Source organism: Dipodomys ordii, unplaced genomic scaffold (genome assembly GCF_000151885.1).
Source record: "Dipodomys ordii isolate 6190 unplaced genomic scaffold, Dord_2.0 Scaffold3, whole genome shotgun sequence".
NCBI lineage: Eukaryota > Metazoa > Chordata > Mammalia > Rodentia > Heteromyidae > Dipodomys > Dipodomys ordii.
This window is the reverse complement of record NW_012267219.1, coordinates 29,852,197-29,876,777: the sequence shown is the minus strand read 5'-3', so window position 1 is coordinate 29,876,777 and position 24,581 is coordinate 29,852,197. Positions and strand designations below refer to the sequence as shown.

The following is a 24,581-nucleotide window of genomic DNA, read 5'->3' as shown; positions in this document are numbered from 1 at the left end:
CAGATTCAGAAGTCAAAGCCACAAAGTAGACTGAAAAATCAGATAAGCTCCATCCAATTATACCTCCAATGTACAAGGTTGGGAGACAAAGGAGAGGCTATTTAAATCTGCTTCCTTTGAAATGGTAAAAAGCTGAGAACTCTTGATAGGTCAGATAAGACAGAAAGAATGAATGGCCTGTCTGGCAAAATGAAGTCCTGAAAAGTCAGCTGGGTTTTGGGTAAGCCTCACCCAACTTACCCACACAAAATCTTTGTCTTAGCACTAGACAGTGATTGCTAGACTGACTTGATTATGTTTATTCTGTCTGCTAGAAAAGGATAAAAGCTACAGATAAGAACTACCATTTAGTCTTTAACTCCTATTTTTTACATGAGTGGGCAATGTTTCTTTTTTCTCTCTTCTTTAACTGTTATACTAAAATAAATCCTTGCTAAAACTTTTCCCTTCTAAAACTCATTTTTTGTGAGACACCCTGAAATATGTTTCATGAGGGGATCTCAAGGACTTGTGTTTTTGTGTGGAAATTGGGAAGCTGAAGGAACTCTTCACTTATTCTCCAATGACAAGAGGACAAGGAGAGACAGACTCCTCCAACACTATACAAGGAGATGTGAGAGGAAAAAAAACTCTTAATTCTAACCAGAGGCAGAAAAGATAGATGTGGAAACAGAGAGATTATATTATTACCAAATAGTAAAAACTTCAGACTTAAAAATCACAATGAGAAAGTAAACAAACAAACAAACAAAAACGAATTAAATTCTTCTCTCACCACCCTTACAATATGTTAAGTTACAAAAGCAGAAGATAAAGGGAAGTTACCTAAATCTTCTGGGAGATATTAAATGGAAGGGTTGTGAAAGGAGACCTCTATGTGGTTTAGGCAGGAGAGAGTTTATTAGGAGAACCAAACCTCCAGCCAGCACCAGATGGAGGTGTGCAGAAAGAGAATTTATGGCAGAGAGAGATTATATAGGGAGGGCAAGAAGGAGGTATGGCTGCAGCAGATGTGGAAGAGACCTCAGAGCTTGGGGAACCTCTCACTGTCTGGAGGAGGCGTAAACAGGGTGGATGAGGAAGTAACCTCAGAGGAGGAGGAAGTGACCTCAGAGCCTGGGGTCCTTTGCTGCCTCACAGTCAGGTGACTGACAGTTACAGGAGAATACTGGTTTCCAGCAGATGCTTTCTAGTAAGGCTACTTGCTGTCCTACACGTCGTCGGTGTTTTCTCCTGGGCAGACCTAACATTAAGAAAAAGTCACAAACAGTTTATAACAATGCTGGGCCCTGCTGCCTGCCTGTAATCCTACCTATTCAAAAGGCTAAGATTTGAGAATTGGGATTCAAAGTCAGCCCCTGCAGGAAAGTTTATGAGACCCTATCTCCAATTAACTATCAAAAAACTAGAAATGGAGCTATGGCTCAAATAGTAGAGCATTTTTTTGCTCCTTGAGCAAAAAACTCAAGAACAGCACCCAGACTGAGTTCAAGCCCTGGACTGGCACCAGAAAAAAAAATTTAAAAAGAGAAAAGCCAAACTAAGAGAGATAAATATTGCATATTTTCAACTCATATGTGGAATCCAGACCTTTAAAAAATGATAAGGCATTACTTATAAAAGGGAGATTGTTGAAGGGTGAGGGGTGCTAAACAATAGGAGGCAGAAGGAAACATAAGAATAGAAGTGAGGTTGACAGGGGAGGTGAATATACTCAATATTACATTATATATACATATGAAAATACCATCAAGAAACCCACCAGAAATACAGCAAGGAGGGAGGAGGAAGGAGTTAATAAAGAGTAACAGGTGGGGTGCACTTAACCAAAACACACTAGATATGTGTATATAATATTACAGTTAATTCATGACAATAAGTTTTCTTAAAGTTCAAAAACAAAGGAAGAGGAAAAAGAAATACCAATTACTAAGAAAGCACAGTGAAGGCATAGGATATTGGGGGAATAAGGAAAAATAGCCTTTACTCTGTGGATGTTATAAAATTCTGCATTTACTTTAGTACAAAGTCTAGCTCAGCTTTCTCTCAGCTTACACACAAACATATGCCCATGCACACACTTGCCATATAAATTGAATTTTTAATATAATTTTTTGTTAGCAATCCTGCTATTTAAGAAAGCAGGATTCCATCTTACACTTCAGTATAGTATAAAATCTAGATAATGCGGAAACAGGAAAACTGGAAGTTAGAGACACAGCACTGAACTATACAAGGAAGAGCTGAGTAATGGCAGGAAGGAGAGGACAAACAATATTAGAGGGTCAGTTTTAGGAGTGTGCACCAAATGAGACAGATGAAGGACTGCTGTGGATGCCAGAGGATGTAAGAGCAAGAGTATAGTTAACTATGTTCCCCAAAGCTTCATGGGATTGTAGATTTAGTCCCATTGTCAATATTAGGAGATGTGTAGACTTTTAAGAGTAGGACTTTGTGGAAGGTCCTTAAATATGTTTGAGGACAATGGTGGAGAATCACATCTCACTCAGTAGGTAGTTCAGTTGTACACCTAGTATCCTCTAGAGAGGATTGTTAGAGAAGGATCAAACTAGCCCCATCCAGCTTTCTCTACTTTGGAGTTCAAAATGTGATCCTCTTCAGATCACAGGCCTCCATCTGCCACCCACCAGGGTTTCAAAGCCTACATATTTGAATGTCACATGTTCAAAACATAGCTATATAAATAGCTATATCAGGTATTGTATAACAGTTTCAAAAATCAAATTTAAATGTAAAAAAAACATTGAAAGGAATGTTTGTTATGCCAAGTTCAGTGATGCATGTCTATAATCACAATTACTCAGTAGACTGGGGCAGGAAGATGGGGATGTTACTCAGTGTTACGCACTTGCTTAGCATGTGCAAAGGCTCACTACATTTGCCTGCTAGATGTCCTTACTTGTGACCCACTGCTTTTTTACTCACTCTACTGATAATGCCAACAAATATGCCCTGAAAAATCAAGAAAGTTTCCAGCTTTCCATTTTCACATCATAAAAGTATATAGATAAATAAGCAAGAAAACCAAGAGCTACATGAATAATATCATTTCAGAATTAAAAACGTTTTGTCATTGGTAACCAATGAAATACTAATGTAGCCAACAACAACTTTGAAAAGATCAGAGAAGTGTTGCCATGGTGCAAAGTGGTAAGAGTGCTAGCCTTAAGAAAAGAGTTCAGAGACCGAGCCAGGGACCCAACCAAGTTCAAGCCCTATAACCAACAATACTATTGGATGAAAACTAAAGAGAAGATCCTCAAAGCTTTCAGACAAGAAAAGCAGGAATGTGCCCCAACTTTCTGGGAACTCAACCAGAAAGCAGCAAAGGCATCGGAGGCATGAGCTGAGGCACTTAGAACATTCAGGTTTCAAGTGGAATGGAAAAGTTTAGAAGAAAAATAGAATTGAGACATTATATGATCTATATAAACCCTTGAATTTTTAAAAAAATCTATCAATGAAGATTCTGACATGAAGAGTCTGACATAATGAATGTGGGAAAGTTAAGGGTAAAAGATAAGTCAAGAAAAAATCAAACAATGATACAAAGACACATATGTAATCCAGCTACTTGGGATGTGTAGGTAGGAAGATCATGGCTAGAGTATGGCTCAAGTGGTGGTCCACTTGCTTAGCAAACACAAGACAATCTCCAGTACCACAAAGACAAAAAATAAAATGAAGGAGAGTAAACAGCGTATCACCTGACATACAGCCATGAACACCATGTACTAGATGTTAATATAACCAGTTCCAGGTGTCAATGTAAAAACTAAGGATTACTTTAACTAAATGTTCTGATACTGCACCACTTAAGAGGGTACCAGACAAGACAAGTTGGGGGAAAGTACTAAGTTAGCACATTCAATATCTATTCTCTGAGGAGAAGACCAAGAGCAGACTGTCAGTGGACCCGCTCAACAATGGTGTTGGCCCAAACTAGCTCGGTTGGAATTTATTCATTACTTCACTTTTCATGAGTAAATACTGGGTATTATTTATAGGTGTTGAAGTAACCATGGGAACAGCTATAAGAATTGAAAGTGGTCACCTCTGACTGTGGAGTGAGGACAAGCTGAGCTACAATCCTTTTTCTTTCAGACCTTTTAGATCTCATTTTTTTCTTAAACTTGCACAATAACTACAGCAGAAGTGTTTGTGTATGCGTATGTGTGTGTGTGTGTGTGTGTGTGTGTGTGTGTGTGTGTGTGTGTGTATTCTTATCTCTACCATGGAGAGTAGGGAATTTCTATTCCATTCCCAAAGAAGGAAGGCTGCTTTTGGACCCATCACTAACTTTTTCCAAAAAGAGAGGACTGACTTACCTCATGGATGAGCATGAAAAACACAACTGATCATACTAGCTCAGCCCCTTATAATCCATCTCTGTTTATAAATTTGGGAGGCATCTTACCCACAGGACTATTATTCTCTGTTTCCCAGGAGCAGTAAGCTTGTCAGGAGGCACAAGGGGCCAAAGTAGCCCTGTGGTTGCAAGTATGTACTAGGAAATTGTGTGCCTAGGTGGACAATCTGGCCAACTCAGTAGTAAAATGTTAATGAACTCATTTGGCTACAAATCTAAAGCCATATTTGCTAATCAGCTTTATCAGTGATGATGCTGATAGGTCCATCCCCATCTCTTTGTCTCTTGTGCTGTTTCTCAGTAGATTATAACCCTAGAGAGGTAGAGGGAAATGATGTTGTCTACCAAAACACAGATACCAGTGGGCACAAAGCCACTCAGCCTTATGATTGCGTTAATAGCATACTCTTTTATTCACACACTTTGGTAATAAAAGTATTTAAATATTATAGAGAAAAAGTAAAAGTAATTTTATAAAGTTACAAGGCACTGTCTCTTGGAATTCAGTCATATCTGTGCATATCTTTGGAACAGTTCTTTCTCATCTGCTGTCAGAGTGCTGCAGTTAGGGCACTTTTCAGGAGTTCTGAAGCAAGCACACCACCATGTGTCAAAAAGTTGGCTCATGGCTGGCATGATAAGCAAAGAAGATAAGAGGACAGAAAAATCACCAAGTTCAAGTTTACATGATTTTGCATCAATAAAGAGAAAAAATAATTTTAATAATTATGTGAACTAGCATCAACTTGCAATAGCAATGCCATTTTCCATTATGTAATGAATACTTACTTCCATATCTGTGTCAACAGGCTTCTCTTCTACTTCTGGTGACTCAGATATATTTCCCTTTGAAGTACTTTCAGGAACAGATGGCAATGATATTTCAGCAATTTGTGCAAGATCAGATAGTTTCTCATGAATTGAAATGACTCTGAAATGTCAAATATATATAAATTTTATTTGAGAAGTTAGGAAAGATATTGATTTAGTTTTAGAGCCAAAAGTATATACAGTATGCCTTCCCTTCATTCAGTTAGGCTTCTGACATCCCCAAACATCACCCATTCTATCATCCCTTCCTTTAAGAGCCATGAGCAAAGAGAAATAGTCCTACTCTTATCATGTGTATGGTCTACTTAGACACCCAAGCGGATATACATTACAAGCTGTCAAGGGCCAATCTCATCCAGATTACTGAGAGTGAAATAAAATCAGTACCTAGACAGCAAGGAAATTCTGGGCAATAAACAAAAGATTTTCTCTTGCCTTAATGGCATGCTGTGATTGTGTAGCTGACCTGATGCAAGAGGGTAGCAAGTTAGCAAAGCCTTGAAGAAGCCAGTCAATGACCCTACAACACTTCAGAGTGCTGTGTGCATGTATGGGAGGGTAGACACAAGGAGGTAGGAATGGAAATCAGAAAAGAGGCACAAATAAGAGTGAAAGGATACAGAAGACACAGTGTTAGTGATGCTAAAGATAGAAACTCCAGAGGCCCAGGCCACTGGACAGTGGATGTGGAGGGGAGGGCAGGACCAGCATAGTGGAAGCAGTAGGCTCCAACTGAAAGAGAAACAGCTACTTCACACTCTCAATGTATACACATTTGTGTGACGGATTCTATCCAAGGAAGGAGGAGGAAAAACATCGGGAGTATTGAATAAACAGCTTTACTTGTCCATGGCATCACACCCACAGCATGGCATCATACTGGACGCTCTTGGCAACAAAAAGTGAAAACATAGGAAGATCTTTATTTTATAAGAAGCTTATAATTTACATAGTATAAGCTAGAAACTTCTATTAAGAGGGCAACATGCCGGGCACAGGTAGCTCACTATAATCCTAGCTACTCAGGGGGCTCAGATCTGAGGATCCTGGTTCAAAGCCAGCCCGGGCAGGAAAGGCCTGGAGACTCTTATCTCCAATAAACCACTCGAAAACTGGAAGTGGCGCTGTGGCTCAAGCGGTAGAGCACTAGCTTTGAGCTGAAGAGTGCAGGGACAGCGCCCAGGCTGAGTTCAAGCCCCATAACCGGCAAAAAAAAAAAAAGACAGCAACATGTCGGGCACTGGTGGCTCATGCCTAAAATCCTAGCTCCTTAGGAGGCTGAAAGCTGAGAATCGTGGTTCAAAGCCAGCCTGGGCAGAAAAGTCTGTCAGACTCTTATCTCCAATAAACCACTCAAAACCTGAAGTGGCACTGTGGCTCAGGTAGTAGAGTGCTAGCTTTGAGCTGAAGAGCTAAGGGACAGTGCCCAGGCCCAGAGTTCAAACCCCAAAACCGACACACACAAAAAAAGAGGGCAATTTAAACCAATAGACTTCTTGTTACAAGTTAGTTTGGGAAAACTTGTCCTTGGAATGGGGGAGGTCATATCCAATAATGCTGCAGAAATTACTGGGAAAGGAACAGCATTAGGATTTAGAGGACCTGGTGAGTCTTACCGGAGTCTACCTGCCTTTAGACTTCCAGACCCTCAGATTTCTAATTCTGCATGGCTAGAAGAACAAACACCACTTCATCTAACTCACAGAGCTTTATAAGAAAGAAATATCTATATAACTATATAATTTCTTAACCATTAAAAAATTACACATTGGGGGCTAGGAACATGGCTCAGTGGTAGATTGCTGCCTTGCATGCATGAGGCCCTGGGTTCGATTCCTCAGCACCACATAAGCAGAAAAAGCCAGAAGTGACGCTGTGGCTCAAGTGGTAGAGCACTAGCCTTGATGTGAAGAGCTGAGGGACAGCACACCCAAGCCCAGCATTCAGGCACCACCAACAACAACAAATTACACATTGGTTCACCCTTTGTTCTTTGTTTCACCTTCCCTTCCCCAAATCAGATAAACATGTATACAAGATACAGGGTACCAAAATCAAATACAGTGACAAAAGGGGATAAACCAAAGGAAAAAAAGAAAAGAAAAAAGAAATAACTTCACACAGTACATTAAAAACAACAACAAAGAAAACCCTCTTGTTTTCATCTCTTGGAGTTCATTTCGATATAGTCCTAAGTACATAGCTATTGAGCTATTGTGATCCTCTGCTAGGACTATCCTAGACATATACTAGTTATTACAAATGAGGGAAGCCATGGAGCCTAGGTTTTTTTGGGTTGAGGTTACTTCACTTAATATGACTTTTTTCCAAGTCTTTCTGTTTCCTTACAAATGGGGTGCACCAATGCAACAGTGATACTCTCAGACACTATGTTGGAAATAAACTTTACAATTTGGGGGAGGGGGAGCAGGGAGAGGGAAAGTGGGAGAAAATCAAGGGACAAGAATTGTACTCATTACCTTATGTATGTCACTGTAACCCCTCTGTACATCACCTTGGCAATAAAAATAAACTTAAAAAGTACAAAAAGGAAGCTAATAATCTAAAATGTCATCTGTACTCTAATATCTAAAAAGAGAATTTTTATTTCTTTTTAAAAGTAGCATAGGATACCAGCACAACCATGTTCATTGCAGCATTATTTGCCAGAGCTAAGACGTGGAATAACCTAGATGCCCCTCAGTAGATGAATGGATCAAGATGTAGACAATGGAGTTCTATGCTTCAATCAGAAAGAATGACATTGTCCCATTGATAAGAAAATGGAAAGGCCTGGAAAAATTATATTAATCGAAGTAAGCCAGGTCCAAAGAAAAATATGTTGCATGGTTTCCCTTATTTGTAATAACTAGAATATGTCTGATATTCTTAACAGGGGTTCTCAATAGCCAATTGCTAAGTGCATAGGACCATATGTAATGAAGTGTATCAACATGAACTCCAAGAATTGAAAACAAGAGTTTCTTATTAGGTCCTGTAGTTATTTCTTTTTTTGTTGTTTTAGTTTTTTGTATCCTTTGTCTTATATATAAGTTTATCTATCTGTGGAAGGGAAAGGGAATCACAGAAACAGCAGGACAAAGGATGAACTAATGAAACATTGATAGTTTATAATTTACAATGAACTTTACAATTGTGGGGGAGTAGAGGGGGGTAGGAGGAGTAAACCCGAGAAAATGAGGGATGGGGTAACAGTGTTTAATAAGAAATGTACTCATTACCTTACTTATGTAACTGCAATAGTTCAGTGGTATCCAAGACCTGGGGATCTGATCCTTAGCTATCTGTTTGCCTATCTATTGGTCTGTCTGTCTGTCTGTCTGTCTGTCTGTCTGTCTGTCTGTCTGTCTGTCTGTCTGTCTGTCTGTCTGTCTGTCTGTCTGTCTGTCTGTCTGTCTGGAATGGTTATTTGAGATGTGAAAGAAGATCCAAAATTAAACCTGGGAAAGTGTGAGACCCTATATGAAAAATAAGTAAAGAAAAAAGAGCTGGCAGTGTAGCTCAAGTGGTAAAGCACCTGTGGAGAAAGCATGGTACCTAAGTTCCAAAAGAAACATGAACAAAGTATCAATGCCCCATGCCTGTAATCCCAGCTACTCAGGAGGCAGAGATGAACAGGACTGTAAATTGAGGAAAACAAGGCAAAAAGTTGTCAGCACTTCATCTCAGCCAATAGCTGGGGGTAAGGGGGCAACTGTCTGTCATTCAAGCCACACAGGAAGCATAAATAGGAAGAATGCAGTCCAGGCTGGCCCAGGCAAAACTACAAGACCTTATCCCAAAACTAATGAAAGAAAAGGGGCGGAGATATGGCTCAAGTCATAGAGAACTTGTCTAGAAAGCATTAAACTCTGAGTTTAAACCCCAGTACCACCACCAAAAAAAGGAAGGAAGGAAGGAAAGAAGGAATGAAGGAAGGAAGGACGGAAGGAAGGAAGGACGGAAGGAAGGAAGGAAGGAAGGAAGGAAGGAAGGCAGGCAGGCAGGCAGCCAGCCATGGCTTTCTTTCACATTTAAGACTGTAGCAAGGCAAACTATTCACTATTCCTTGATGTTGAGTTGCAGATTGTTCATCCATGTCCAGAACTGTCATGTTCAAGAAAGTGAGTCAGTAAAGAACAGCCTGGATTTGGGAAAAGCCAGCTGGAATTTTGAGTAAAACTTCCTAATTTTGTTCCTTACTCGTGAATATTAGTGAATATCTGACTTCTGCCTATGTTCTTCTGCCATTTTGCTTAAGAAGAAAGAGAATATAATGTCAGGTGACCCTGACTCTAGGCATGACGTCCAATCCTTGTAGTCTCAACTCCTAGACATTTTCCCTGGCGTCTTCTGATTTTCCTATGCTCCTCACCACTCCTTCCTACCTCTGCCCTCTAGCCAGTGGCAGGTCAGCTTTCTGACCTCTGACCTAGGGCACCACAAGCATCCACCATCCTATGTGGGCTGGACCAGATAAACCTTTGCTTTTGTATAGCCACTCTACCAGGCCTGGAAATGTACTACCTTCCTGGAAATAGAAACATAGATGCTAGGCAGAGATGGTGAACTTATCTTGGTAATGAATTGGGTCTAACTACCACTTAGATAGAACTATAGAGAAACCTGTATGGGAATTTTCTAAGGACATTATCTTTTCCTTTAATATTATAAGAAAAATACTATGAATTGCTTTAAACGTGTTCATGAGAACTCAATAGAAGAGGAGAAAGCAGGGGGAAAAAGAAGAATCTTTCCTGGCCCATTATCTCTAACCAAACTTACCCTTAGTTTGCCTTTCTAAGAATAAACAACTATTGAAGTCGACCCACATCAGCCCAAGCAAGCAAAACAGTTCATTTCCACAGTGTCACCATATTAGAGGACAACCTATCAGGCCATTCTTTATGATGGTCAATGACAGGGCCTTATCCTTATGGTAGAAGTCTACTGTTAATCTTATTCACATCAAAATTAAGAACACATTCATATTTTAAAAAGAGCGTTGATCAGGTTAATGACTTTCTATTCTGAGAATAAAAATCTTAAAATAAAAAATTAAAATAACTATTTTAATTGTGTGGTTCTAAAAAAAAACCTGTGATGTTTCTGGATTTACGAGAAAGGAAAAGTAGGAATGATCATGTTGATAATGCTATTTGAGGCACCATCTTACTATGCAGCCCAGGCTGGCCCCAAGAAGATGCTCCATCTTTACTTGCCTGTTCAGTGGAACCCAGAGAAAACCAACACAGATGTTGTTACCCATGGACTGTTTGACATCTATAATCTTTACTGGCTTTACATTATATGCATACAACAATATAACCTGTAACAAAAATAAAAGCATATAAAATGTAATGTCAAAATTACACTTGTCTTCAAAATTCAGCATGATTCCTCTTTGTACAAAAGAACAATTAAGACTTTATTCCCCTAATGCACTTTAAAGGGAAATGATCTGAACAAAAATTGTGCAAAAGTAGATGTGATGGCACAAGCCTGTTACCTCAGCACTTGGGAAGCTGAAACAGGAGGATGGAGAGTTCAAGTTCAAGGCAACTGCAGACTACATAGCGAGACTGTATCTCAATTTAAAAAAAACTTCATATATATTTATGTATATACCAAGTCCAGGCTAAAAACTTGCGATCCTCCTGCCTCTGCCTCCACAGTATGGGCATGTGTTACCTCATCTGGCTCAACAAGTTGCTTTAGAAGACTGACATTTTGTATTGAATTGCACTTAAATATCAGCCTTTGGTAGCCCTTGGTAGCAAGTGCAAGACAACTTGTAAGCATCCAACTTTGTTTTTATCACTTACCTTGTAACTATTCAGAATAGGGCATCTTAAAATGATGACTGATGAATGAAAAACAGTACCGAAGCATATCATGGAAATGTAATACACAAGGAACAGAATAAAGATGCTTGAGTTTCCAGAGTCACAAATAAAGGTTTTGGGTCTCACAGGCAAGATTTAACCAAAGGGAAAGAATCATTCTATCTAAGACATAGATTTCCACTATCTTAACCAATGAACAAAATGCCTATTATATAATATTCACTTAATAAGTGTTTCATTGTATATGATTGAAGTGTGTGTGTGTGTGTGTGTGTGTGTGTGTGTGTGTGTGTGTGTGTGTGTACATGCATGTGCTTACTAGGCAGGTGCTTTCTAGGCAGGTGTTGTACTACTTGAACCACACTTACAGCCTTGGATGTGTGTGAAATGAACATTATATACTTTTCTTCTTTATTTTTTTGAAGTATTTCTATTTTCCAGTGATGACTGTTCCCATCTCCAAACTCTCTCTGAATGCATGTACTACTTTAGCATTTGTTCCTTTCTTGCTAGCAAGACATAGGATGAAAATCAATCTATCTATTGTTTTTAACATATATTTTATAATATATATATACTAACGTGGCCATAACATGTTTTTACCTACTGTATGTATTGCATATATTTTTCTTGTGTTTCTTTTTAAAATGCAACTCATGTTCTACTTTATTTATTCCTGACCAATTAATATTTCAGAAAATATGATAAATTTGGAAACTACTATAGTCATCTCCCCTGTAAAATATCACAGATTTGTTATTTTAGAAGTTATATGGAATATCTAGCAAGGATTGCCAAGGATTAAATTGTGTGGGAAAGACTAAAATATCAGATGTATCCACAGATTCAACAACTACTTATAGAAAATATTGGAAAAAATTCATCTATACTGAACACAAAGACTGTTTTCTTGTTACTATTCCCTATACAAGAACTATATGCAGAATTTACATTTATTTGTATTGTCAGTAAACTAGAATTATACTGAAAGAATACAGGTGCATTGTGATCTCTAGAACTGTATCTTCTAAGATACACAGGAGCATGTGTGTATATGCACACATGTGCATGTGTAGGTTATATGCACATATGTCATTTTATATAAGACATAAGCATTCATGGCTATGGTTATCTCTGGGAGGTCCTAGAGCCAGCCCTCTGCATATACCAAGGATGACTATACTTTGTAAGACAGGAAATGCTTCAAATAGTCCTGAGAATAATATGGTAAAGCTTCTCATTATCTGATTAGGAAGACATGTATAATCAGTCCAGAATCAGTAACAGGTTTCCAGTCTAAGGAAGTAAGATGAAGAGTCCAGTGTGAGAAGCAAGCATTGGAGGAGAAAGGGACATGGCCCGGGAGGTTCCAGGACGTGACAGGGTCACATGAGCTACAGACAGTCCCAGTGACACAGTTAGATGGGTCAATGTCCAGGCAGGGAGAGTGTGAGCATAGACCAATACCGAAGATGAAAAGCAAATTAAAATGCTGGGCAGAAGAAAATGGTGAGGCAGGTATCTTATGGGGAAAGGCTTTTGGCATTTCTTTGAGAAAGCATCAATGAAAGGAATTCCTTTTTTTCTTTTTTTAAATTTTAATTTTATCCTCAAGCTGATGTGCAGAGGGGTTACAGTTACATAAGTAAGATAGTGATTACATTTTTTGTCTAATTTGTTATCCCCTTCCTCATTTATCTTCCTCTTTCCTCTTTCCCTCCCCAAAGTTGTACAGATCATTTCCACTGTCTTGTATCAGCATCGCATAGGTTGCATAGGTTCCCCCATTGTCCTTTGTCTCATCATTTTGTTGTTCCCCTTCCTTTCCCTAGTTCAGATAAACGTATATAAAATACCCAGGGCACCAAAATTGATTACAGTGACAATGAGGGAGAAACCATAGGGGAAAAAACACAAAAGAAAAAAGAAATCACATAATACATTGAGAACAATAACCAAGAAAGATCTCTTATGTCAATATCTTGAAGTTCATTTCACTTAGCATCATCTTGTATGGTCATATGTACATAGCTATTGAGATATTCTGCTCATCTGCTAAGAATATCCTAGATGTATACTGATTATTACAAACAATGAAAACCACAGGACCTATGTTTCCTTGGGTCTGACTTATTTCACTCAATATGGAAAGCAGTATGGGGGTGCCTCAAAAGACTACACATAGAGCTCCCCTATGACCCAAAAGTCCCATTTCTGGGCATTTGCCCAAATGACCACAAACAAGGTCACCCTAAAGCTACCAGCACAACTATGTATATCGCAGCATTATTTACCATAGCTAAGATATGGAACCAATCCAGATGCCAGATGAATGGATCAAGAAAATGTACACACACACACACACACACACACACACACACACACACACACACACACACACACACACACTGGAATTCTATGCTTCCATCAGAAAGAATGACACTGTCCCATTTGTAAGGAAATGGAAGGACTGAGGAAAAAATCATACTAAGTGAAGTAAGCCAAAGGAATTCTGGGGTGGAAGTTTCCCTACAAAAGGCTATACTGACCAACTCTCCACTTCAAAAATTTAACCAATTTCTAGCACTATCCTAGTACTAGAGCCACTCTTCAATCTTCATTGGTTAAGGGACTGACAACCACTTCCTTTTAAGTTATAGTGACATAAGCTTTACACCCAAAAGGAAGATTTAACTCTATCATTATATTATGTACCATAGGTTCTATTTGGAAGATATCCCCCGGAGCTCTGTCCAGAGGAGGAAGGTACCACTGAAAGCAAAGTTCTTTGTTTAGGGCTTGTGTTGCCATTTCTAATGAAAAAACATCCGTATAAGATGAATTGGAAGTGAGATTTAAAGACAAAATAGACTGTATGGAACTTTCATGAAACACCTAGAAAACAAAAAAAAAAAACTCATGTCAGTTTAATTGCTAATAAGAAACTTATTTAATATTTAAAGCAGATTAAATGGATCTATTAGGAATGCTGGGACTTAGCTTACTTCATGAAGGTAATCTTAACTATTCTTAAATAATTATATAGTAAATTCCCTACCATAAAAACATGCTTTAGAAGCAGTGGAAACAAGATGCCCCTGGAACCATTTCAGTTCAAGGTATACTACTGCTTCTACAAAGTATCTTCTATATTTTTGTTATTCATTGAAAAATAGATAGGGGGATCTCTTTACAATTTATTGTAAAATTTTCAATTTCAGTACCATATGTAAACCAATGTTTGCTCTCATTTTCTCATTATGTGAATGTAGTTGTTTTGCAAGTTGTGAAATCTGTGCCCAGCTACTTTTATAGAGCTTGGCAACTGTGCCAGAAGTCTTCAAATTGCTTAAAATGCAATTATTCAACTGCACAAATTATTTAGTTAGTTGCCAAAAGTAGCAAAGGTGGTTACTATTTAATAACAAAGTAACAAGCTAGACAGAGAGGCAACAGTGGTAATATTATGTCAAGTTGAAGAGGGACTGTCAATGGGACACAAACTATTTTCATAATTAGCTTCCTCTTATTCCCAAGATCACAGCACAATAGCTGGGAAGCAGTTTCTCTTATACATTTTGACATGTCAGGCTGCTCAAGGTCTGTTGACCAAGGGGAATGCACCAAGAAGAAATGCTTGGTGTTTCTATAAGGCTTTGTCCCTTCCCATTATCTTGGAGCTTATTCAAGATATGTCTGTGAATACAAGTCTTCAAAATAAAATAGAAAGAGAAAGACACTGACCTTTCAAGTTGTCTACCAATAGAGGAAAAAAGATATTTTGACTGAAAGATAATATTAAATATGAAAACTTGCCACAACTGTCTAAAGACATATTTAAAAGCCAGAATCCTCATTTACCATCAGCACTGTAATACTTGAAGCATGACCAAAACGCAAAATAAACAAGATTATTGGAATTAAATTATCCCTTTTAATTAAGAGTAATTCTATATCAAGCAGTTTGCAAAAGAGATTAACTAAACAATTGATTTAAAAGATTTCTCATATTTTCATATCAGCATAACTTTAAGAGTCTGAAAACTACCTTAGCAGAATAGTTACTAAATTTAATGTCAGCTAGTGTAGAAAAAAGCAGGCACCTTTTGTTCTAATATATGCTGTATCTAGTAGCACAGTGGTCTAATACTGCTAAATAACCCAAATCAATATTAAAAACAGGCATTTATTTTTCCCTTGTTTTTACAATATTATTCTATCTAGTTACTAGTGAGATTAATTTCATTTGCTAATTGGTGATACACCAAGTACTTTTATATGTGTTATTTATCCTTTGGAAGGAATAAGCACAGACCCATCACATGATTCCTAGTTTTCCACAGTCCTATAAACAATGAATCACTTCTTCAACTAGTGAGATATATGAACCTGCAGATTGTGGCAGCACGCAGTCTGTAAGCATGAGTAACTCAACACCGTGTACAGCTTTAATCATCTATTTTTGGAATCTTTAATGCAATATTTGGTACCTTTGTGTTTCCACCACAAAGCACCAACAGACTTTATATGCAGGCTCACACAACTGATGAACACAACAGAGAACACTGATTGTTCTGGAAAAGGTGTCTACTTCTTTGTGTGTATGTGTGTGGGGAAGCCTTTTGAAGTATCAATTTATGGAAAGAGTTTGATTGAAATAACCTCCTGAGTGATTAAAGGCTCAAAAATGTTATTATACAAATCAGCCAAGCTTGGAGTTTATATAAAAAAATCCAAAAGGCTTTATGCTTGTTAGCTGTCTCTCCCAGTGAAATGAACACATGATTAGGTAGCTTGCACCTGTCAGGCGAGTGACAGTAATCTCCAGGGCTGATTATCCTGAGAAAGTGTTACACTAATTATATAAAAAAAGAGCAAACAGGGTGAAACAACTTTTTGATAACACTACTGCCATTAGAAATGCCATATGTATTTACAATGCATTCAAGGCTGTATTTCTGGAATACCATCCTGGGGGAGTGAGTAGTGACAGGCTGCCCCTCATACCAAAATATGCTACCAGAGCTCCTTGCAGGACAGTATTTAGGACCTGCATTTTAGTTTCTGTCTCATTCAATATGTACAGGAAAATATCTACAGGAATTACTATTCTTAGCTTTTCTGTTCCCTGTCCCCTACTTCCAAAAGACAAAATGCCTGGGATACAGGATAATACTCCTCAGAATAAATTTCAGTTCTAACAGACAGATTAATCAGCAGCCAGTGCTAGATGGCAACAATATCATACTTCATCTACTATTTCCTTCCACCTAGGAGGAAATGGGATACTAACAGTAGGTATGGATTGAAACATTCTATATTTTTGTTAATAGGGTGATATTAAAATGAAAAATGGCTGTCTGAAATATGCTGTTCTGAACAGCAATGCAGAAAATTCAGAGACATTTTGGAGATTTATGAAAACAGCCAGAACAAATATTTGAAATGTGAAGGTGAAAAGCCAGGCTGTTTGGTTAACCTACCTATGTGGTAACACAGAAAGCTTTCCAAGAATCCTGAGGGAACTAGAAATCTTTGTGCTGTGTAGAGGTTAATGTGCTCCCTTCAGAAACACATGGGCAAGGCCTGGGAGCCATGGTTCATACCTATAACACCAGTTCCTGAGAGTAGTAGAGTGGAAGAATTGCTATTCAAGGCCAAGCTGGGCAAAAAGTTCATGAGACCTATTAATAAAAGGTGGGTGTGGTGGTATGCACCTGTTATCCCAGCTATACAGGAAGTGTAAAACAGAATGATTGTAGTCAAGGACTACCTGATGTAAATGGGAGCTTTTATAAAAAACAAACAAAACACTACAAAGCAAAAAGGCCGGGCGTATGGCTTAAGTTGCAGAGTGGCTGGCTGCCTAGCAAGCTTGAGGCTCTGAGTTAAATCCCAGGAAGGAAGGAAAGGAAAGAGGGAGAAAGGGCTAGAAAAGGTGATTTTATCAAGTTTTTCATAGATACATAACATTTTAAAACACCTTGGTCATGTCCAGTGTCTCATGCCAGTAATCCCAGCTACTCAGGAGGCCAAGAACTAGAGGCTAACATTTGAAGCCAGCCAAGGAAGAAAACTCTTCAAGACTCCATCTCTAATTAACTGGCAAAATACTAGGCTAGAGGCATGGCTCAATTGGTAGAGCACAATTCATAAGCAAAGAAGCTGAGTGGAATGCAAGGTAGCCATAGTACCAGCACACACCCACACCGCTCCCCCCTACATACACACACCAAATGAAATAAAACCTTACCTTGACTGAAGAATCACTTAAGTCTTTTTCTGAAAACTGTATATCATTAAATCCTTGAAGAAGTTCTTTTGGAAATTCATCAATACAAGAAGAAGAATAAAAATTTAAGACTTTTTTAAGATAAAAATGCATTTCTTTTTGGCGTAAAATCAGTCTAGAGTTGTAAAGGGAGGTGAGAAGTGTATCATCTGGCAGAGAAATTCCAGATTCTGGAGTTGTAGATGCTTTAGGAAGAAAAATACTTTTATTTAGGCTAGTATTAGGAATGAGAATGGTCTCAATGTTGTTGCATTTGCTCACTAACACCATTCTACACTGGCTAGTGGCTGCTAATCACTTCCCTCCCCAAACTCTATCCCAATGTTGCTCCTTGTTATAGGAAGGAAAGAAAACTTCAAAGGCATGTGAAGATATGTATTTACAATGGCACTGTGTATTCTGTCTACCATTTTATTTTGGACTCTTCTCAAATTGTTGCTTTACCTTAAAGGGATAATTTGGGTATATGTTATTTAGAGAGAATGGGAAGACCAGGACTGAGAAAAGGAAAAGAGCCAAGGAGTGAGGATAAATGAGCGGGCTCTGGAAATTAGCAATGCTCTGCTGGAGTTCTCTTGTAAAACCATAGAAAACAGAGCCAGAGACATGGAAAAGTTGGTGGTTAATATATCATCTCCCAGGCTTCCTTCTTCAGTGAGGTGAACACATGGGTTTTGTCTACCAATTCCAGCTGCAGATAGCCCAGGCATGAAAGGCTGCAGAAAGGCACAAGAAGTACCAGCCAGTGAATGCAGATGAGAGCTGGGTTGCTTTGGAGATTTGCATTACCAAGATGGTGGCTCCCATCCACATCTTTATCCTCTGAATTTCCTTTATTCTACCCCCAATCACAATAAACCTTTAATTTTGATGCCTTTCGGAGTGCTTGCTCGTCTCACTGCTAATTCCTGAGGATTGTACTCAGCCACTATGTCAACCCATTCACTTGGGTAGATTCCCCACTACTTTTGCCAGGCATTGCCTGGTCTTTCTATTTGTACTAGTGACCAGCACTGGGTCACCAAGTCCAAGAATGCAGGTAAGATATAATACATCTTGTCACAAAATTTCCAGGGTTTTTTTTAGATATTCTTTAACTGTATTTTTTTTGTCTTTTTTTTTTGGTACTGGGGATCAAATCCAGGACATTGTACTTGCTAAGCACATTGCCACTGAGCGACAGCCCAGTCCTAGATATTCTTTAGATAGAGATGAAAATAAAATTCTATACAGTTAAATATCCCTTATGAAGGAATGCCCTCTTTTCCACATGACAGATACTGGAGCCATCTTTCCTCAAAGCCCAATCAATTTCATCCTTCTCATGTTATAAAATTCCATCCTTTTATGTTATAAAACATAACAACACACTGTAATTATTGGTTCTTAACTGTTTTGAGCCATGAACCCCATAGGTAATCCTAGGGCTAGATGTCTCTATGTCATCATGTTTTTAAATCTACAAAATAAAGTATGTAAAATTTTGAAGGAAACCAATTATCTTGAAACAGTATTTTTTCAAAGGTTCATGGAACCTATGTTAAGAATCCCTGAGGTTCTGGGAAGATGGTGGAGGAGAAGCTGGAGGCTAAACAAGCTCTAGCATAGAAAGCAGTTTTAGTGTTCCAGTGAACAGTCTTAGGGCAGAGAATTACACCAAGTGTGCTATCACAGTACAGAGAATTTGGCCAGAGAGGGAGAATCCAGGCATGGAGACAGATCTGAGTACTTTCTGGTAGCCACGGCAGCAGTGGCGTTGGCGGTGGCCATAGCCGCCATACCTACAACATGGAGAGTCCGGGACAAAGGCACCAGATGCAGCAGGCAAGCGGATTCTACTCAACACCAGCAAGAATTGGCAAGGAGCAGATATCTTCATCCTGCAGATCACAGACCAGAGACGACCCAGGAACCAAGACTCCAGCATGAGCAGAACCCTGACATCCTCACTCCTTCTCAGGGAGCAGAGGAGGGAAGGCCACTCCTCCTCCCCACCACCACTGGAGATCTCCATCTTTGATACTGACAAAGGCCTGGCTGAGCAGCTAGCTCCAACTCAGGCCTTGGAAGAAAACAAAAGAGTCATTTAGCAGGTCACAGAAACCTTACCTGACCTGCTAGGCTCAGCTCCACCCAGGGGAAAGTCACCCAGCCCAGGCAGAGACAGCTCTGCCCCCGGAGGAGTGACTTTCTTCACTGGGTAAACAGAGCCAGAGGCTGCCCCTCCCTACAGCAGCCTAATCAATTGAAATTCAGCAAACATAAAACCTGAGAATGGCTCCAGGCTGGGCTCTGTGAGTGTATCAGAAGCTAATCCCTCAGGAAAAAGCTACTGTTTGCTGAAAGGCCTCAACTCTACCCAGAACCTAGCCTCATCACAGCATCTCCAAACTAGAGGAAACAGCCATCTCCCTCTTTTGTGATACTCAAAGCAGTTCTGCCTCCCACTGAACTAACCTGGGAGGAAGATCACAAAATCCTTGGTAAAACAGGACATTTTTTGCCTGTTCAAACAAACTGACTTAAGAAACCGATCAAGCCACAAGAAAACCAAACACCACAAGCAGACCAGAGACTCCACCAAGAAACTGATTAGGGACACAAGGGAGATAAGGATCTTCCCATCCACATAACCCCCCCCCCAAAAAAAAATCAAAGAACTTTCTTTTTGTACCTTTTTAAAAAAATTGTGTTTTTTTTAAAATTGTTTTCTATTAACCTTTTTTCCTCATAATTTTTATTTTAGGTGTGTATGTGTGTGAGTGTGCTTTTTTCTAATCTCTACTGACCTTTTGGTCCTTTTTTTCTTTCTCATTCTTTTCATTTTTTCTTCTCTTTTGTTCTTTTTTGTGTGTCTCAATTGCGGTTCTGCTCATCCTCAGATATGCCCATCATCGATTATTAGACCTTATCCCCCATTGTGTAACACTTAATCCAGAAATTTATTACTCAATTCAAAACTTCTTAGGCTTAAATTCCTTAATATCAGTAATATCTCTTTATACCTATATAACTTTTTAAGAATTTTTATTTTTTAATTTTTCATATATTCTTTCTATGCCTCCCCTCCTCATCCTATCCCTTTCTTCTTCAATTTCACCTTTAAAATTACATAATTTTTAAGTTTCACTTTTTAAATTTAAATTTTTGTTTTTCCATTTTTCCTTGTCTCTTTTTTTTTCTCTCTCTCCTATCAGTCTATCCAATCCATTTACCTCTTTGATATTAGGACTTGGTTAATTTCACTCTCCTATTACCTTTCCACATCCCTCGAATCCTATTTTTCCCCACATCTCTCCCTAAACCTAATAATTTCTGGTTTGCCAAATTCTTCTTTGCTGTTCTTAGCCCATTAATACATAGTTGTTTGATGTTGAATAGATTGTATCTGTTGAATTAGATTGTATCTGCTGCCTTTTGACTGTGCAACTACAGGACTTTCGTTGATGCTTGCCTTAAAATAGTGTTCTAGCACAAAATTGGTGTTAATTTCATGCCATAAGGGCAGAACAAGCCGTAAAAACACAAGAAAAATGGCAAGTCCGGGTATCTCAACTCCCATTCATGATAATCAGGTGACAGAACAGATAATGAATACTCCAGAGGAGAGTACCCAAAAAGCTCTACAAACACTACTGGTAAACATGGTGAATGAAAATATTGAAAACTTGCAAACGACTCAGTGTGAGCATGATAGGGAGAGAGAGGAGGCAAACCAAAGATCAATACAGGAATCTCATGAGCGAGAGGAAGCTATTCAAAGATTTATACAGGAATTGTGTGAGCAGGCTGAGAACAGTCAGAGAGAACTACAGGAATTGCATGAACGTGAGGAAGCTAATTGAAGAGTGATACAGAAATTGTGAGAGTGGGATGAGAATAGACAAAGATTAATAGAGACATTCATAGAATCCATAAACAGACAGCTGAAAGAATTCAGGGAGACCACAAAAGGAATGCTGAATGGAGCCCGACAGAAGGAATCGGAGTCCAAGGAAACCATAACCAATCAACTAAGTGATTTGAGAATAAACACTGAGCACCAAATTAAGGAAGTAAAGAAGTTCATATAAGATCTAAAACAAAGCTCCAACAAAGAATTTAAAGCCATCAAAGCCAATTAATTAGAAGGAAAAGAAATAAAATACAAAGTAGAAAGTGGGGACAGTAGGTTAGACCATGCAGAAGATCGAATCTTGGGGATTGAAGACAGTCTAGATATTATAGAGAAAGAACATACAACTATCCAAGACAAATCCAAGAAATATGATAGATTTATTCAACATTTTGAAGACAACATCAGAAGGCCTAATCTGAGGATAATGGGTGCATAGGAACACTTAGAGACAGAAGTTAATGGTCTAGGAAATTTGTTTAACAGGATCCTAGCAGAGAACTTCCCAAACATGCAAAAAGATAGGCCAATTTAGATCCATGAAGCTTTTAGAACCCCAAATAGACCAAACCAGAACAAGACATCCCACTGTCACATTGTAATCCGCACAGGATCAATTCAGATCAAGGAAAAGATCCTTAAAGCTGTCAAGGAGAAAAGATCAATCACCTATAAAGGGAAAACAATTATAATCTCCTGATTTCTCAGCAGAGACAATTAAAGCAAGAAGAGCCTGTAATGATGTATGCCATGCCCTAAATACAAACAACTATCAACCAAGAATACTGTACCCAGCTAAACTCTCCTTCATAACTGAAGGTCAAATAAAAACCTTCCATAGCTAAGAAAAACTGAAACAATATATCTCCATGAAACCAGCCCTACAAAAGAAACTTAAAGATGTCCTAATATAGAAAACCAACAAGGCCACAATAAAGGCCAAGAAACCACACCCAAACAGAATTCAAGAACCATAGGAAGAACCCAGTTGCCACAGCCCCCAAGAAGGTGGATAAAATGGCAGGAACTCCCAAATAGCTCTCAATCCTATCTCTCAACATTAACAGACTTAACTCTCCAATTAACTGACAGACTGTCTAGTTGGATTAAAAGCAAGATCCTTCTATCTGTTGCCTTCAGGAGTCACACCTTGCCCATAAAAACTAACATATTTTGAAAGTGAAAGGCTGGAACAAAATCTACCAAGCAAATGGCCCTCATAAACAGGCAGGAGTGCAATCCTAATATCAGATAAAATAGACTTCAAATTAAAATTAGTGAGAAGAGACAAAGAAGGTCACTACATACTACTTAAGGGATGTCTCCTTCAGGAGGATATTACAATTCTAAATATTCGCTGAACAACAGAGCACCCAAATTTATCCCAGAAACACTACTTTCCTTCAAATCTCACATAGATCCAAAGACATTAATTGTTGGGGACCTTAACACATCACTAACCTCACTAGATAGAACAACTCGGCAAAAATTCAACAGAGAAATCGCAGATCTAAACAACCGCATAGATCAAATAGACTTAACAGACATCTACCGAATATTTCACCCAGCACTATCAGAATACACATTTTTCTCAGCAGCACATGAAACATTTTCCAAAATAGACCACATTTTAGGTCACAAAGCAAACTTATCCAAATTCAGAAACATTGAAGTTATACCTTACATTCTCTCAGACCACAAGGGAATAAAATTAGAACTCAAGACCAAAAGCCACCAAAGAAAGTCCTGTAACACATGGAGGCTGAATAACACACTGTTGACTCACGGGTGGGTCATGGAAGAGATTAGAAATGAAAATCAAATGTTCGTGATATTCAACAAAAATGAGCAAACAAATTACCAGCTCCTCTGGGACACAGCAAAGGCAGTACTCAGAGGCAATTTTATAGCTCTGAGTCCCTACATCAACAAATTGGAGAGATCTGAAACCAACAATTTAATGAGACATCTGAGCCTCTTTGAAAAAGAGCAGCAAGAAAAACCCCAATCCAGTAGATTGAAGGAAATAATTAAAATTAAATCAGAATTAAATGAATTAGAATCCAAAAAAAACATAGAAAGAATCAACAAAACAAAGAGTTGGTTCTTCAAAAAAATTAACAAAATTGACAGACACTTAGCAAATCTTATCAGAAAAAGAAGAGAACACACCCAAATAAACTCAGAGATGAGAATGGAAACATCACCACAGAAACAACCAAGATTCAGAACATTATATGGGAATACTTCTCAAACCTTGAGAACTTGGCAGAAATGGACCTTTTCCTAGCAAATATCGACATGCTGAAATTAAACCAAGATGAGTTAAACATTCTTAACAGGCCCATATCAAGCATTGAAATAGAAACAGCAATAAGAGATTTCCCATCTAAGAAAAGCCCAGGACCAAATGGTTTTACAGCAGAATTCTACAAGGCCTTCAAAGCAGAACTCACACTAATACTCGTCTTCAACTCTTCAATGAAATTGAAAGAGAAAGTTCACTACCGAATTCATTCTATGAAGCCATCATAACACTCATCCCAAAACCAGGCAGGGACTCATCAAAGAAAGAGAACTATAGACCCATTTCTTTGATGAACATTGATGGAAAACTTCTCAACAAAATTTTGGCAAATTGACTTCAACAATTCAGCCAAAAAATCATACACCACGATCAAACAGGATTCATTTCAGGGATGCAAAGCTGGTTCAATATATGCAAATCAATTAATATAATTCATCTCATCAACAAGAGCAAGGATAAGAACCACATGGTTACCTCAACAGATGCATAAAAAGCATTGACAAGATCTAGCACCCCTTTATGATGAAGGTCCAGGAAAAATTAGGAATCCATGGAACATTCCTCAATACAATAAAGGCTGTATATGACAAACCTACAGCCAGCATTATACTTAATGGTGAAAAACTAAAGCCATTTCTTCTTAATTCAGGAACAAGACAAGGCTGTCCACTCTCTCCACTTCTCTTCAATCTAGTATTAGAATGCCTAGCTACAGCAGTAAGACAAGATGCAAATATAAAAGGGATCCAAATAGGGAAAGATGAAGTAAAAATCTCCCTCTTTGCAGATGACATGATCTTGTATTTGAAGAATCCCACGGACTCCACTCCCAAATTACTCAAGCTGATTCAAAACTTTGGCAAAGTAGCAGGGTATAAAATTAACCCTCAAAAATCAATGGCTTTTCTGTATGCCAACAATGAGAAAAGTGTGGCTGAAATCAGGAAAGCAACTCCATTTGTAATAGCCCCACAAAAAATAAAATACCTAGGAATTAACTTAACCAAAGAAATGAAGGA

General features: G+C 38.5%; 1 protein-coding gene across 1 annotated transcript in view; it reads right to left on the bottom strand.

Annotated features, from left to right (window-relative positions):
- The window catches only part of Cfap54 (cilia and flagella associated 54), a 269,955-nt gene that overhangs the window by 25,699 nt on the left and 219,675 nt on the right, over window positions 1–24,581 (bottom strand). The window contains 4 exon segments of the mRNA XM_013018973.1: window positions 5,180–5,321; window positions 10,444–10,550; window positions 13,783–13,962; window positions 17,321–17,544. Of these exon segments, the coding sequence (XP_012874427.1) occupies window positions 5,180–5,321; window positions 10,444–10,550; window positions 13,783–13,962; window positions 17,321–17,544 (653 nt within the window).